The sequence below is a fragment of the Drosophila takahashii genome, chromosome 3L (assembly GCF_030179915.1).
Source record: "Drosophila takahashii strain IR98-3 E-12201 chromosome 3L, DtakHiC1v2, whole genome shotgun sequence".
Lineage (NCBI taxonomy): Eukaryota > Metazoa > Arthropoda > Insecta > Diptera > Drosophilidae > Drosophila > Drosophila takahashii.
In genome coordinates this window covers 34,758,953-34,773,387 of record NC_091680.1, presented here as the reverse complement: position 1 = coordinate 34,773,387, position 14,435 = coordinate 34,758,953, and the positions used below count along the sequence as shown (strand labels likewise).

The window sequence follows — 14,435 nt, the reverse complement described above, 5'->3', positions numbered from 1 at the left end:
ATGGTCAGAGGGGCCTTAGAACATATTACAATATGGTCAAAGGGCGCCTTAGAAAATATTACAATATGGTCAAAGGGCGCCTTAGAACATATTACAATATGGTCAAAGGGGCCTTACAACATATTACAATATGGTCAAAGGGCGCCTTAGAACATATTACAATATGGTCAGAGGGGCCTTAGAACATATTACAATATGGTCAAAGGGGCCTTAGAACATATTACAATATGGTCAAAGGGGCCTTAGAACATATTACAATATGGTCAAAGGGGCCTAAGAATATGGTCAAAGGACGCCTTAGAACGTATTACAATATGGTCAAAGGACGCCTTAGAACGTATTACAATATGGTCAAAGGGCGCCCTAGAACATATTACAATAAGGTCAAAGGGGCCTTAGAACATATTACAATACGGTCAAAGGACGCCTTAGAACGTATTACAATATGATCTAAGGGGCCTTAGAACGTATTACAATATGGTCAAAGGGGCCTTAGAACGTATTACAATATGGTCAAAGGGCGCCCTAGAACATATTACAATATGGTCAAAGGGCGCCTTAGAACATATTGCAATATGGTCAAAGGGGCCTTAGAACATACTACAATATGGTCAAAGGGGCCTTAGATCATATTACAATATGGTCAAAGGGTCCTTAGAACATATTACAATATGGTCAAAGGGGCCTTAGAACATATTACAATATCGTCAAAGGCTCCTTAGATCATATTACAATATGGTCAAAGGGCGCCTTAGAACATATTACAATATGGTCAATGGGGCCTTAGAACATATTACAATATGGTCAAAGGGGCCTTAGAACATATTACAATATGGTCAAAGGGGCCTTAGAACATATTACAATATGGTCAAAGGGGCCTTAGAACATATTACAATATGGTCAAAGGGGCCTTAGAACATATTACAATATGGTCAAAGGGCGCCTTAGAACATATTACAATATGGTCAAAAAGCGCCTTAGAACATATTACAATATGGTCAAAGGGGCCTTAGAACATATAACAATATGGTCAAAGGGGCCTTAGAATATATTACAATATGGTCAAAGGGGCCTTAGAACATATTACAATATGGTCAAAGGACGCCTTAGAACATATTACAATATGGTCAAAGGGGCCTTAGAACATATTACAATAAGGTCAAAGGGCGCCTTAGAACATATTACAATATGGTCAAAGGGGCCTTAGAACATATTACAATATGGTCAAAGGGGCCTTAGAACATATTACAATATGGTCAAAGGGGCCTTAGAACGTATTACAATATGGTCAAAGGGCGCCCTAGAACATATTACAATATGGTCAAAGGGGCCTTAGAACATACTACAATATGGTCAAAGGGGCCTTAGAACATATTACAATATGGTCAAAGGACGCCTTAGAACATATTACAATATGGTCAAAGGGGCCTTAGAACATATTACAATATGGTCAAAGGGGCCTTAGAACGTATTACAATATGGTCAAAGGGGCCTTAGAACGTATTACAATATGGTCAAAGGGCGCCCTAGAACATATTACAATATGGTCAAAGGGCGCCTTAGAACATATTGCAATATGGTCAAAGGGGCCTTAGAACATACTACAATATGGTCAAAGGGGCCTTAGATCATATTACAATATGGTCAAAGGGTCCTTAGAACATATTACAATATGGTCAAAGGGGCCTTAGAACATATTACAATATCGTCAAAGGCTCCTTAGATCATATTACAATATGGTCAATGGGCGCCTTAGAACATATTACAATATGGTCAATGGGGCCTTAGAACATATTACAATATGGTCAAAGGGGCCTTAGAACATATTACAATATGGTCAAAGGGGCCTTAGAACATATTACAATATGGTCAAAGGGGCCTTAGAACATATTACAATATGGTCAAAGGGGCCTTAGAACATATTACAATATGGTCAAAGGGCGCCTTAGAACATATTACAATATGGTCAAAAAGCGCCTTAGAACATAATACAATATGGTCAAAGGGGCCTTAGAACATATAACAATATGGTCAAAGGGGCCTTAGAATATATTACAATATGGTCAAAGGGGCCTTAGAACATATTACAACATGGTTAAAGGGCGCCTTAGAACATATTACAATATGGTCATAGGGGCCTTAGAACATATTACAATAAGGTCAAAGGGCGCCTTAGAACATATTACAATATGGTCAAAGGGGCCTTAGAACATATTACAATATGGTCAAAGGGCGCCTTAGACCATATTACAATATGGTCAAAGGGGCCTTAGAACATATTACAATATGGTCAAAGGGGCCTTAAAACATATTACAACATGGTCAAAGGGCGCCTTAAAACATATTACAATATGGTCAAAGGGGCCTTAGAATATATTACAATATGGTCAAAGGGGCCTTAGAACATATAACAATATGGTCAAAGGGCGCCTTAGAACATATTACAATATGGTCAAAGGGGCCTTAGAACATATTACAATATGGTCAAAGGGGCCTTAGAACATATTACAATATGGTCAAAGGGGCCTTAGAACATATTACAATATGGTCAAAGGGGCCTTAGAACATATTACAATATGGTCAAATGGGCCTTAGAACATATTACAATATGGTCAAAGGGCGCCTTAGAACATATTACAATATGGTCAAAGGGCGCCTTAGAGCATATTACAATATGTTCAAAGGGCGCCTTAGAGCATATTACAATATGGTCAAAGGGGCCTTAGAACATATTACAATATGGTCAAAGGGGCCGTAGAACATATTACAATATGGTCAAAGGGGCCTTAGAATATATTACAATATGGTCAAAGGGGCCTTAGAACATATTACAATATGGTCAAAGGACGCCTTAGAACATATTACAATATGGTCAAAGGGGCCTTAGAATATATTACAATATGGTCAAAGGGGCCTTAGAACATATTACAATATGGTCAAAGGGCGCCTTAGAAAATATTACAATATGGTCAAAGGGCGCCTTAGAGCATATTACAATATGGTCAAAGGGGCCTTAGAACATATTACAATATGGTCAAAGGGGCCTTAGAATATATTACAATATGGTCAAAGGGGCCTTAGAACATATTACAATATGGTCAAAGGACGCCTTAGAACATATTACAATATAGTCAAAGGGGCCTTAGAACATATTACAATATGGTCAAAGGGCGCCTTAGACCATGGACCATATGGTCAAAGGGGCCTTAGAACATATTACAATATGGTCAAAGGACGCCTTAGAGCATATTACAATATGGTCAAAGGGGCCTTAGAATATTTTACAATATGGTCAAAGGGGCCTTAGAACATATTACAATACGGTCAAAGGACGCCTTAGAACGTATTACAATATGGTCAAAGGGGCCTTAGAACGTATTACAATATGGTCAAAGGGGCCTTAGAACGTATTACAATATGGTCAAAGGGCGCCCTAGAACATATTACAATATGGTCAAAGGGCGCCTTAGAACATATTGCAATATGGTCAAAGGGGCCTTAGAACATACTACAATATGGTCAAAGGGGCCTTAGATCATATTACAATATGGTCAAAGGGTCCTTAGAACATATTACAATATGGTCAAAGGGGCCTTAGAACATATTACAATATCGTCAAAGGCTCCTTAGATCATATTACAATATGGTCAAAGGGCGCCTTAGAACATATTACAATATGGTCAATGGGGCCTTAGAACATATTACAATATGGTCAAAGGGGCCTTAGAACATATTACAATATGGTCAAAGGGGCCTTAGAACATATTACAATATGGTCAAAGGGGCCTTAGAACATATTACAATATGGTCAAAGGGGCCTTAGAACATATTACAATATGGTCAAAGGGCGCCTTAGAACATATTACAATATGGTCAAAAAGCGCCTTAGAACATATTACAATATGGTCAAAAAGCGCCTTAGAACATATTACAATATGGTCAAAGGGGCCTTAGAACATATAACAATATGGTCAAAGGGGCCTTAGAATATATTACAATATGGTCAAAGGGGCCTTAGAACATATTACAATATGGTCAAAGGACGCCTTAGAACATATTACAATATGGTCAAAGGGGCCTTAGAACATATTACAATATGGTCAATGGGGCCTTAGAACATATTACAATATGGTCAAAGGGGCCTTAGAACATATTACAATATGGTCAAAGGGGCCTTAGAACATATTACAATATGGTCAAAAGACGCCTTAGAACGTATTACAATATGGTCAAAGAGGCCTTAGAACGTACTACAATATGGTCAAAGGGCGCCCTAGAACATATTACTATATGGTCAAAGGGCGCCTTAGAACATATTACAATATGGTCAAAGGGGCCTTAGAACATATTACAATATGGTCAAAGGGCGCCTTAGGACATATTACAATATGGTCAAAGGGGCCTTAGAACATACTACAATATGGTCAAAGGGGCCTTAGATCATATTACAATATGGTCAAAGGGTCCTTAGAACATATTACAATATGGTCAAAGGGGCCTTAGAACATATTACAATATGGTCAAAGGGGCCTTAGAATATATTACAATATATTCAAAGGGGCCTTAGAACATATTACAACATGGTTAAAGGGCGCCTTAGAACATATTACAATATGGTCATAGGGGCCTTAGAACATATTACAATAAGGTCAAAGGGCGCCTTAGAACATATTACAATATGGTCAAAGGGGCCTTAGAACATATTACAATATGGTCAAAGGGCGCCGTAGACCATATTACAATATGGTCAAAGGGGCCTTAGAACATATTACAATATGGTCAAAGGGGCCTTAAAACATATTACAACATGGTCAAAGGGCGCCTTAAAACATATTACAATATGGTCAAAGGGGCCTTAGAATATATTACAATATGGTCAAAGGGGCCTTAGAACATATAACAATATGGTCAAAGGGCGCCTTAGAACATATTACAATATGGTCAAAGGGGCCTTAGAACATATTACAATATGGTCAATGGGGCCTTAGAACATATTACAATATGGTCAAAGGGGCCTTAGAACATATTACAATATGGTCAAAGGGGCCTTAGAACATATTACAATATGGTCAAATGGGCCTTAGAACATATTACAATATGGTCAAAGGGCGCCTTAGAACATATTACAATATGGTCAAAGGGCGCCTTAGAGCATATTACAATATGGTCAAAGGGGCCTTAGAACATATTACAATATGGTCAAAGGGGCCTTAGAACATATTACAATATGGTCAAAGGGGCCTTAGAATATATTACAATATGGTCAAAGGGGCCTTAGAACATATTACAATATGGTCAAAGGACGCCTTAGAACATATTACAATATGGTCAAAGGGGCCTTAGAACATATTACAATATGGTCAAAGGGGCCTTAGAATATATTACAATATGGTCAAAGGGGCCTTAGAACATATTACAATATGGTCAAAGGGCGCCTTAGAAAATATTACAATATGGTCAAAGGGCGCCTTAGAGCATATTACAATATGGTCAAAGGGGCCTTAGAACATATTACAATATGGTCAAAGGGGCCTTAGAATATATTACAATATGGTCAAAGGGGCCTTAGAACATATTACAATATGGTCAAAGGACGCCTTAGAACATATTACAATATAGTCAAAGGGGCCTTAGAACATATTACAATATGGTCAAAGGGCGCCTTAGACCATGGACCATATGGTCAAAGGGGCCTTAGAACATCTTACAATATGGTCAAAGGGCGCCTTAGAACATATTACAATATGGTCAAAGGGCGCCTTAGAACATATTACAATATGGTCAAAGGGCGCCTTAGAACATATTACAATATGGTCAAAGGGGCCTTAGAACATATTACAATATGGTCAAAGGGCGCCTTAGAACATATTACAATATGGTCAAAGGGCGCCTTAGAACATATTACAATATGGTCAAAGGGGCCTTAGAATATATTACAATATGGTCAAAGGGGCCTTAGAACATATTACAATATGGTCAAAGGGCGCCTTAGAAAATATTACAATATGGTCAAAGGGCGCCTTAGAACATATTACAATATGGTCAAAGGGGCCTTACAACATATTACAATATGGTCAAAGGGCGCCTTAGAACATATTACAATATGGTCAAATGGGCCTTAGAACATATTACAATATGGTCAGAGGGGCCTTAGAACATATTACAATATGGTCAAAGGGGCCTTAGAACATATTACAATATGGTCAAAGGGGCCTTAGAACATATTACAATATGGTCAAAGGGCGCCTTAGAAAATATTACAATATGGTCAAAGGGCGCCTTAAAGCCTATTCACATTAGGCAACATCTACCGTTTACCGTCTACCGTCTCAGACGGTCATACAAATTTAACAAGCCAAACGGTTGAAAATATTCCACCGTCAGCCCATTTGATGTTCCTATCCCATCTGTTTCTCCCAGTATTTTTGGTATATTTTGTGAAAAAAAACCATAAAAAAATCGAAATTCAAAACGAAATGACTTTTATGTCACCGAAAATGAATTTCCAAACTCAAAATGCCGGGCAGCAGTGGATCAGGTAAATATATTCGAATTTTTTAAGTACTCTTATAAAAGAGTTTCGCGCCCCTTTAAGTTTTAAAGCGCACCCGCACAGTGTGGACCCCAGAGATGGAAGTCGCCTTGGTGGACCTCTGGGGAGACCACATCGAAGACATAAAGGGCCCGAGGAAAAACTCACATGTATATCAGATGATGTCCATGACCATGGGAGAACAGGACATAGCTGTATCGTGGACTGAAGTACGCACGAAGTTGGAGAACCTCACGCGGAAGTACAAGTAAGTCAACATAAAATGCACTAAAATTTTTTTGTAAGAGGATATTTTTTTTTTTCAGAAAAGAGAACGAAATGTTTGATAAGGTGGATCGAATCCTCGGGAGTTTCGCGGTCCACAACATGGAATACCGTATGGTGCTGACCACCCGTAATGTATTCAAATATAAATTCAAATTGTAAATATTAACAATGTTTCTCTTAGGATTGCAGAGCTTTTGTCATGAAACCGAGGAGGACATTATAGAGCTAGACCCCTCAGAGATGGCAATACCTGAGCCACGCTCGGAATCAGCAACCTCTGGTGGGGAGCCAGCCTAACGCGCGACCTCCTCAGGTGCAGAGCCACCTAGGAAGCGTGGTAAGCTGGCAACCCACCAGGAGCTTATAGATCTGGCTAGAGAGCGGAACGACATACAGAGGGAGCAACAGCAGCAGACCCGTGAGCACCAGAGGGAGGAAATACTCCGCGGCATGGCAGAACAAAATGCGGCGTTTCAAGCCAGCCTTCTGGAAATTTTAAAAAGCAACAAACAATAAAAACAATTAATTTATAATTTCATTATTTTATTTTAGATAACGATTTACAAATAAAGAATTCATGTTGATCAATTAATCCAAATAATTTATGATTTAATTTATTTATTTTAGATTACAATTTACAAATGGCGGAGCAGAATGTGGCCTTTTAGGCCATTCTACTTAAAATCTTAAAAAACAAAAGTAAATAATTTATAATTTAATTAGTTAATTTTGGGGTAAAATTTACAAATAAAGAGTTCATGCTGATCATTAACACAAATGAAGAAAATGGTCTGCAATAGCGCGTCTAATGGTCTCTGCCGACCTGACAAAATCAGATGAGGTGTTGCTTTCATCCGGCTGTGGGCGGTGTCTGTTTTGATCCAAATTCCAGCTTTCGTTAATGTTCGAGTTTTTTGTATTCAAGAGATTATGAAGAATACAACAGCAAATAATAATAGCAGCATTATTCTTTGGTCGACAATCTAATCCCTTCCCAATTCGACGAAACCTTGCTTTTAGATGTCCAAATGCGTTCTCAACAACGCGTCTAGCTCTTGACAAATGAATATTAAAGGTTTTTTGTTGCACTGAAGCTGAAGTTGAAAAGAGATACGGCTTCATAAGATTCGGGGAAAACTTGAACGCCGAGTCGCCAATGAGAAGTAGCGGAACCTTTGTTCCGCAAATGTCCTTTTCTTTTTCGTGAAGCAATGATGAAGACTCCACAATTTGACGAAGGTCAGACTTGCGATATATAAGAGAATCATTGCAACGCCCTGGACAGCCAACATTAGCATAGATAAACCTATAACTACGCTCTAAATTAATAAACTCAATATTCGAAAAAGTATGTTTCAGATATTACCGATAATCAACACAAGCGAATAAAACGATTGAGTACCAGCCCTTGTAGTTAAAGTGATCTGTAGTCTCCGCTTCTGTTGGCTTTATCTCAATATGGCATCCATCTGAAAACGTTCTTGGAGTAGAGTAACATATGTATCTTAATATTATAAAGAGCTCTCACCAATCGCACCAATACATTGAGGAAATCCTATTTTCTCAAATCCTTTGACGCAGTCATCAACCAGTTCTTCAGTTAAAAAATTGGCTGGCAAGTACTCATCTGCGAACTCTGAAATAAACGCCCGGCAAAACTCATGAAGAATATTGCAAACACTGTTGGCTGACACTCCGAACAGCCTTTCTATAGTCCGGTATTCTGCCGAGCTACCCAAGGTATAGAGTGCAATAGCGACACGCTTCGACAAAGGAATTGCTTTGCGAAATGATGTGTCCCTTTTTCGCAGCACTTCCAGTCTTGAGACTAAAATGGAAAATATATCCTTCTCCAACCGAAAACTTTCTTTAACGAACTCCTCATTGTTTTCCGCTACGTCCTTTTCCCAGAATTGGCCAAATCTTTTCTAAAAGGGCTGTGGCTTATTTACCTTTTATTTGTGCTAATAAACATTGACTCACATGCATCCAAATACTTCGCGGAACTGAGCAGACTCTGAAAGCGTTATTAATGTCCTCTTCGTCCATGTCGTCCATATCTTCATCGAATTCCAACAATTCGGCAATGGTCTGATTTAATTTATTTTGCTGCTCTTGAGCGGCAGCTAATATAATTGGAATATTCAATGAAATATTCATATTTTATTTTTATTTTCACTTGACACTAGAAACGGAAAACTTAGACGGTAAACGGTAGACGGTAGTGTGAACCCGAATTCCATTTTTTCACCATCTTCCCAACGTTCCCCCAAAAAATATTGTAATGTGAATAGGCTATTAGAGCATATTACAATATGGTCAAAGGGGCCTTAGAATATATTACAATATATCCAAAGGGTCCTTAGAACATATTACAATATGGTCAAAGGGGCTTTAGAACATCTTACAATATGGTCAAAGGGCGCCTTAGAACATATTACAATATGGTCAAAGGGCGCCTTAGAACATATTACAATATGGTCAAAGGGCGCCTCATAACATATTACAATATGGTCAAAGGGGCCTTAGAACATATTACAATATGGTCAAAGGGGCCTTAGAACATATTACAATATGGTCAAAGGACGCCTTAGAACGTATTACAATATGGTCAAAGGGGCCTTAGAACGTACTACAATATGGTCAAAGGGCGCCCTAGAACATATTACTATATGGTCAAAGGGCGCCTTAGAACATATTACAATATGGTCAAAGGGGCCTTAGAACATATTACAATATGGTCAAAGGGCGCCTTAGGACATATTACAATATGGTCAAAGGGGCCTTAGAACATACTACAATATGGTCAAAGGGGCCTTAGATCATATTACAATATGGTCAAAGGGTCCTTAGAACATATTACAATATGGTCAAAGGGGCCTTAGAACATATTACAATATGGTCAAAGGGGCCTTAGAATATATTACAATATATTCAAATGGGCCTTAGAACATATTACAACATGGTCAAAGGGCGCCTTAGAACATATTACAATATGGTCAAAGGGGCCTTAGAACATATTACAATATGGTCAAAGGGCGCCTTAGAACATATTACAATATGGTCAAAGGGGCCTTAGAACATATTACAATATGGTCAAAGGGCGCCTTAGACCATATTACAATATGGTCAAAGGGGCCTTAGAACATATTACAATATGGTCAAAGGGGCCTTAAAACATATTACAACATGGTCAAAGGGCGCCTTAAAACATATTACAATATGGTCAAAGGGGCCTTAGAATCAGGGACCGAAAATAATCATTATTTGAGATTTTTATTTTAAAAGGCCTACTGAGGTTTTTACATATTTTAATCAACAATTTAACTGGTTTTTATGCACTTTATAGACATGAACAAATAACAGTTAATTTGCTTTCCAGATTTGTTGAAATGCATATACTTTGTGGACAAGAGTAAAAAGAACGTTATTTTTGACGTTTAAAACAAAATATCACAGTAGTCTTTTTAAAATAAAAATCTCAAATAATGATTATTTACGGTCCCTGCTTAGAATATATTACAATATGGTCAAAGGGGCCTTAGAACATATAACAATATGGTCAAAGGGCGCCTTAGAACATATTACAATATGGTCAAAGGGGCCTTAGAACATATTACAATATGGTCAATGGGGCCTTAGAACATATTACAATATGGTCAAAGGGGCCTTAGAACATATTACAATATGGTCAAAGGGGCCTAAGAACATATTACAATATGGTCAAATGGGCGCCTTAGAACATATTACAATATGGTCAAAGGGCGCCTTAGAACATATTACAATATGGTCAAAGGGGCCTTAGAACATATTACAATATGGTCAAAGGGGCCTTAGAACATATTACAATATGGTCAAAGGGGCCTTAGAACATATTACAATATGGTCAAAGGGGCCTTAGAATATATTACAATATGGTCAAAGGGGCCTTAGAACATATTACAATATGGTCAAAGGACGCCTTAGAACATATTACAATATGGTCAAAGGGGCCTTAGAACATATTACAATATGGTCAAAGGGGCCTTAGAATATATTACAATATGGTCAAAGGGGCCTTAGAACATATTACAATATGGTCAAAGGGGCCTTAGAATATATTACAATATGGTCAAAGGGGCCTTAGAACATATTACAATATGGTCAAAGGGCGCCTTAGAAAATATTACAATATGGTCAAAGGGCGCCTTAGAACATATTACAATATGGTCAAAGGGGCCTTACAACATATTACAATATGGTCAAAGGGCGCCTTAGAACATATTACAATATGGTCAAATGGGCCTTAGAACATATTACAATATGGTCAGAGGGGCCTTAGAACATATTACAATATGGTCAAAGGGGCCTTAGAACATATTACAATATGGTCAAAGGGGCCTTAGAACATATTACAATATGGTCAAAGGGCGCCTTAGAAAATATTACAATATGGTCAAAGGGCGCCTTAAAGCCTATTCACATTAGGCAACATCTACCGTTTACCGTCTCAGACGGTCATACAAATTTAACAAGCCAAACGGTTGAAAATATTCCACCGTCAGCCCATTTGATGTTCCTATCCCATCTGTTTCTCCCAGTATTTTTGGTATATTTTGTGAAAAAAAAACCATAAAAAAATCGAAATTCAAAACGAAATGACTTTTATGTCACCGAAAATGAATTTCCAAACTCAAAATGCCGGGCAGCAGTGGATCAGGTAAATATATTCGAATTTTTTAAGTACTCTTATAAAAGAGTTTCGCGCCCCTTTAAGTTTTAAAGCGCACCCGCACAGTGTGGACCCCAGAGATGGAAGTCGCCTTGGTGGACCTCTGGGGAGACCACATCGAAGACATAAGGGGCCCGAGGAAAAACTCACATGTATATCAGATGATGTCCATGACCATGGGAGAACAGGACATAGCTGTATCGTGGACTGAAGTACGCACGAAGTTGGAGAACCTCACGCGGAAGTACAAGTAAGTCAACATAAAATGCACTAAAATTTTTTTGTAAGAGGATATTTTTTTTTTTCAGAAAAGAGAACGAAATGTTTGATAAGGTGGATCGAATCCTCGGGAGTTTCGCGGTCCACAACATGGAATACCGTATGGTGCTGACCACCCGTAATGTATTCAAATATAAATTCAAATTGTAAATATTAACAATGTTTCTCTTAGGATTGCAGAGCTTTTGTCATGAAACCGAGGAGGACATTATAGAGCTAGACCCCTCAGAGATGGCAATACCTGAGCCACGCTCGGAATCAGCAACCTCTGGTGGGGAGCCAGCCTAACGCGCGACCTCCTCAGGTGCAGAGCCACCTAGGAAGCGTGGTAAGCTGGCAACCCACCAGGAGCTTATAGATCTGGCTAGAGAGCGGAACGACATACAGAGGGAGCAACAGCAGCAGACCCGTGAGCACCAGAGGGAGCAAATACTCCGCGGCATGGCAGAACAAAATGCGGCGTTTCAAGCCAGCCTTCTGGAAATTTTAAAAAGCAACAAACAATAAAAACAATTAATTTATAATTTCATTATTTTATTTTAGATAACGATTTACAAATAAAGAATTCATGTTGATCAATTAATCCAAATAATTTATGATTTAATTTATTTATTTTAGATTACAATTTACAAATGGCAGAGCAGAATGTGGCCTTTTAGGCCATTCTACTTAAAATCTTAAAAAACAAAAGTAAATAATTTATAATTTAATTAGTTTATTTTGGGGTAAAATTTACAAATAAAGAGTTCATGCTGATCATTAACTCAAATGAAGAAAATGGTCTGCAATAGCGCGTCTAATGGTCTCTGCCGACCTGACAAAATCAGATGAGGTGTTGCTTTCATCCGGCTGTGGGCGGTGTCTGTTTTGATCCAAATTCCAGCTTTCGTTAATGTTCGAGTTTTTTGTATTCAAGAGATTATGAAGAATACAACAGCAAATAATAATAGCAGCATTATTCTTTGGTCGACAATCTAATCCCTTCCCAATTCGACGAAACCTTGCTTTTAGATGTCCAAATGCGTTCTCAACAACGCGTCTAGCTCTTGACAAATGAATATTAAAGGTTTTTTGTTGCACTGAAGCTGAAGTTGAAAAGAGATACGGCTTCATAAGATTCGGGGAAAACTTGAACGCCGAGTCGCCAATGAGAAGTAGCGGAACCTTTGTTCCGCAAATGTCCTTTTCTTTTTCGTGAAGCAATGATGAAGACTCCACAATTTGACGAAGGTCAGACTTGCGATATATAAGAGAATCATTGCAACGCCCTGGACAGCCAACATTAGCATAGATAAACCTATAACTACGCTCTAAATTAATAAACTCAATATTCGAAAAAGTATGTTTCAGATATTACCGATAATCAACACAAGCGAATAAAACGATTGAGTACCAGCCCTTGTAGTTAAAGTGATCTGTAGTCTCCGCTTCTGTTGGCTTTATCTCAATATGGCATCCATCTGAAAACGTTCTTGGAGTAGAGTAACATATGTATCTTAATATTATAAAGAGCTCTCACCAATCGCACCAATACATTGAGGAAATCCTATTTTCTCAAATCCTTTGACGCAGTCATCAACCAGTTCTTCAGTTAAAAAATTGGCTGGCAAGTACTCATCTGCGAACTCTGAAATAAACGCCCGGCAAAACTCATGAAGAATATTGCAAACACTGTTGGCTGACACTCCGAACAGCCTTTCTATAGTCCGGTATTCTGCCGAGCTACCCAAGGTATAGAGTGCAATAGCGACACGCTTCGACAAAGGAATTTCTTTGCGAAATGATGTGTCCCTTTTTCGCAGCACTTCCAGTCTTGAGACTAAAATGGAAAATATATCCTTCTCCAACCGAAAACTTTCTTTAACGAACTCCTCATTGTTTTCCGCTACGTCCTTTTCCCAGAATTGGCCAAATCTTTTCTAAAAGGGCTGTGGCTTATTTACCTTTTATTTGTGCTAATAAACATTGACTCACATGCATCCAAATACTTCGCGGAACTGAGCAGACTCTGAAAGCGTTATTAATGTCCTCTTCGTCCATGTCGTCCATATCTTCATCGAATTCCAACAATTCGGCAATGGTCTGATTTAATTTATTTTGCTGCTCTTGAGCGGCAGCTAATATAATTGGAATATTCAATGAAATATTCATATTTTATTTTTATTTTCACTTGACACTAGAAACGGAAAACTTAGACGGTAAACGGTAGACGGTAGTGTGAACCCGAATTCCATTTTTTCACCATCTTCCCAACGTTCCCCCAAAAAATATTGTAATGTGAATAGGCTATTAGAGCATATTACAATATGGTCAAAGGTGCCTTAGAATATATTACAATATATTCAAAGGGTCCTTAGAACATATTACAATATGGTCAAAGGGGCCTTAGAACATCTTACAATACGGTCAAAGGGCGCCTTAGAACATATTACAATATGGTCAAAGGGCGCCTTAGAACATATTACAATATGGTCAAAGGGCGCCTTAGAACATATTACAATATGGTCAAAGGGGCCTTAGAACATATTACAATATGGTCAAAGGGGCCTTAGAACATATTACAATATGGTCAAAGGGCGCCTTAGAACATATTACAATATGTGCAAAGGGGCCTTAGAACATATT

At 38.3% G+C, this 14,435-nt stretch overlaps 4 protein-coding genes across 9 annotated transcripts; 2 read left to right on the top strand and 2 right to left on the bottom strand.

Annotated features, from left to right (window-relative positions):
• The first annotated feature begins 6,429 nt into the window (after positions 1-6,429).
• Positions 6,430-7,399, top strand: LOC138913172 (uncharacterized). Its single transcript, XM_070215809.1, has 4 exons — positions 6,430-6,538; positions 6,596-6,800; positions 6,859-6,947; positions 7,002-7,399. Exons 1-4 carry the CDS (start codon positions 6,517-6,519, stop codon positions 7,115-7,117), a joined length of 432 nt encoding a protein of 143 aa, XP_070071910.1. The 5' UTR covers positions 6,430-6,516; the 3' UTR covers positions 7,118-7,399.
• Positions 7,400-7,616: 217 nt separating this feature from the next.
• Positions 7,617-9,083, bottom strand: LOC138913086 (putative nuclease HARBI1). 2 transcript variants are annotated; one of them, XR_011418665.1, is made up of 4 exons: positions 8,804-9,083; positions 8,349-8,456; positions 8,187-8,289; positions 7,617-8,132 (listed from the first exon to the last, which is right to left on the bottom strand). XR_011418665.1 is itself a non-coding variant. In XM_070215425.1 (3 exons), the coding sequence occupies exons 1-3, from the start codon at positions 8,978-8,980 to the stop codon at positions 8,183-8,185; spliced, it is 684 nt and encodes a 227-aa protein (XP_070071526.1). In that variant the 5' UTR covers positions 8,981-9,083; the 3' UTR covers positions 7,617-8,182. The 2 variants fall into 2 exon arrangements, 1 of the variants encoding a protein (XP_070071526.1); XM_070215425.1 differs by having other exon boundaries at positions 7,617-8,289; positions 8,349-8,748.
• Positions 9,084-11,410: 2,327 nt separating this feature from the next.
• LOC138913127 (uncharacterized) lies at positions 11,411-12,292 on the top strand. 2 transcript variants are annotated; one of them, XM_070215622.1, is made up of 4 exons: positions 11,411-11,519; positions 11,577-11,781; positions 11,840-11,928; positions 11,991-12,292. In XM_070215622.1, exons 1-4 carry the CDS (start codon positions 11,498-11,500, stop codon positions 12,002-12,004), a joined length of 330 nt encoding a protein of 109 aa, XP_070071723.1. In that variant the 5' UTR covers positions 11,411-11,497; the 3' UTR covers positions 12,005-12,292. The 2 variants fall into 2 exon arrangements, with proteins under 2 accessions (XP_070071723.1, XP_070071722.1); XM_070215621.1 differs by having other exon boundaries at positions 11,983-12,273.
• Positions 12,293-12,555: 263 nt separating this feature from the next.
• On the bottom strand, positions 12,556-14,110 carry LOC138913095 (putative nuclease HARBI1). 4 transcript variants are annotated; one of them, XR_011418676.1, is made up of 4 exons: positions 13,785-14,097; positions 13,330-13,437; positions 13,168-13,270; positions 12,556-13,113 (listed from the first exon to the last, which is right to left on the bottom strand). XR_011418676.1 is itself a non-coding variant. In XM_070215458.1 (4 exons), the coding sequence occupies exons 1-4, from the start codon at positions 13,959-13,961 to the stop codon at positions 12,570-12,572; spliced, it is 1,218 nt and encodes a 405-aa protein (XP_070071559.1). In that variant the 5' UTR covers positions 13,962-14,109; the 3' UTR covers positions 12,556-12,569. The 4 variants fall into 4 exon arrangements, 3 of the variants coding, with proteins under 3 accessions (XP_070071559.1, XP_070071558.1, XP_070071560.1); XM_070215458.1 differs by having other exon boundaries at positions 12,556-13,107; positions 13,330-13,729; positions 13,785-14,109; XM_070215457.1 differs by having other exon boundaries at positions 13,330-13,729; positions 13,785-14,104.
• Between the last annotated feature and the right edge of the window lie 325 nt (positions 14,111-14,435).

Excerpts from the sequence above, each read along its gene's own strand:
- LOC138913095 (XM_070215457.1), bottom strand. The coding sequence starts at position 13,961 with ATGAATATTTCATTGAATATTCCAATTATATTAGCTGCCGCTCAAGAG. Across the intron at positions 13,730-13,784 it reads CGCGAAGTATTTGGATGCAT|AAAAGATTTGGCCAATTCTG; the intron begins GTGAGTCAATGT and ends CAGCCCTTTTAG. Across the intron at positions 13,114-13,167 it reads TTCGCTTGTGTTGATTATCG|TTATAGGTTTATCTATGCTA; the intron begins GTAATATCTGAA and ends TTTAGAGCGTAG.
- LOC138913127 (XM_070215621.1), top strand. The coding sequence starts at position 11,498 with ATGCCGGGCAGCAGTGGATCAG. Across the intron at positions 11,520-11,576 it reads GCCGGGCAGCAGTGGATCAG|TTTTAAAGCGCACCCGCACA; the intron begins GTAAATATATTC and ends CGCCCCTTTAAG. Across the intron at positions 11,782-11,839 it reads AACCTCACGCGGAAGTACAA|AAAAGAGAACGAAATGTTTG; the intron begins GTAAGTCAACAT and ends TTTTTTTTTCAG.
- LOC138913086 (XM_070215425.1), bottom strand. The coding sequence starts at position 8,980 with ATGAATATTTCATTGAATATTCCAATTATATTAGCTGCCGCTCAAGAG. Across the intron at positions 8,749-8,803 it reads CGCGAAGTATTTGGATGCAT|AAAAGATTTGGCCAATTCTG; the intron begins GTGAGTCAATGT and ends CAGCCCTTTTAG. Across the intron at positions 8,290-8,348 it reads TCAATGTATTGGTGCGATTG|ATGGATGCCATATTGAGATA; the intron begins GTGAGAGCTCTT and ends GAACGTTTTCAG.
- LOC138913172 (XM_070215809.1), top strand. The coding sequence starts at position 6,517 with ATGCCGGGCAGCAGTGGATCAG. Across the intron at positions 6,801-6,858 it reads AACCTCACGCGGAAGTACAA|AAAAGAGAACGAAATGTTTG; the intron begins GTAAGTCAACAT and ends TTTTTTTTTCAG. Across the intron at positions 6,948-7,001 it reads CCGTATGGTGCTGACCACCC|GATTGCAGAGCTTTTGTCAT; the intron begins GTAATGTATTCA and ends TGTTTCTCTTAG.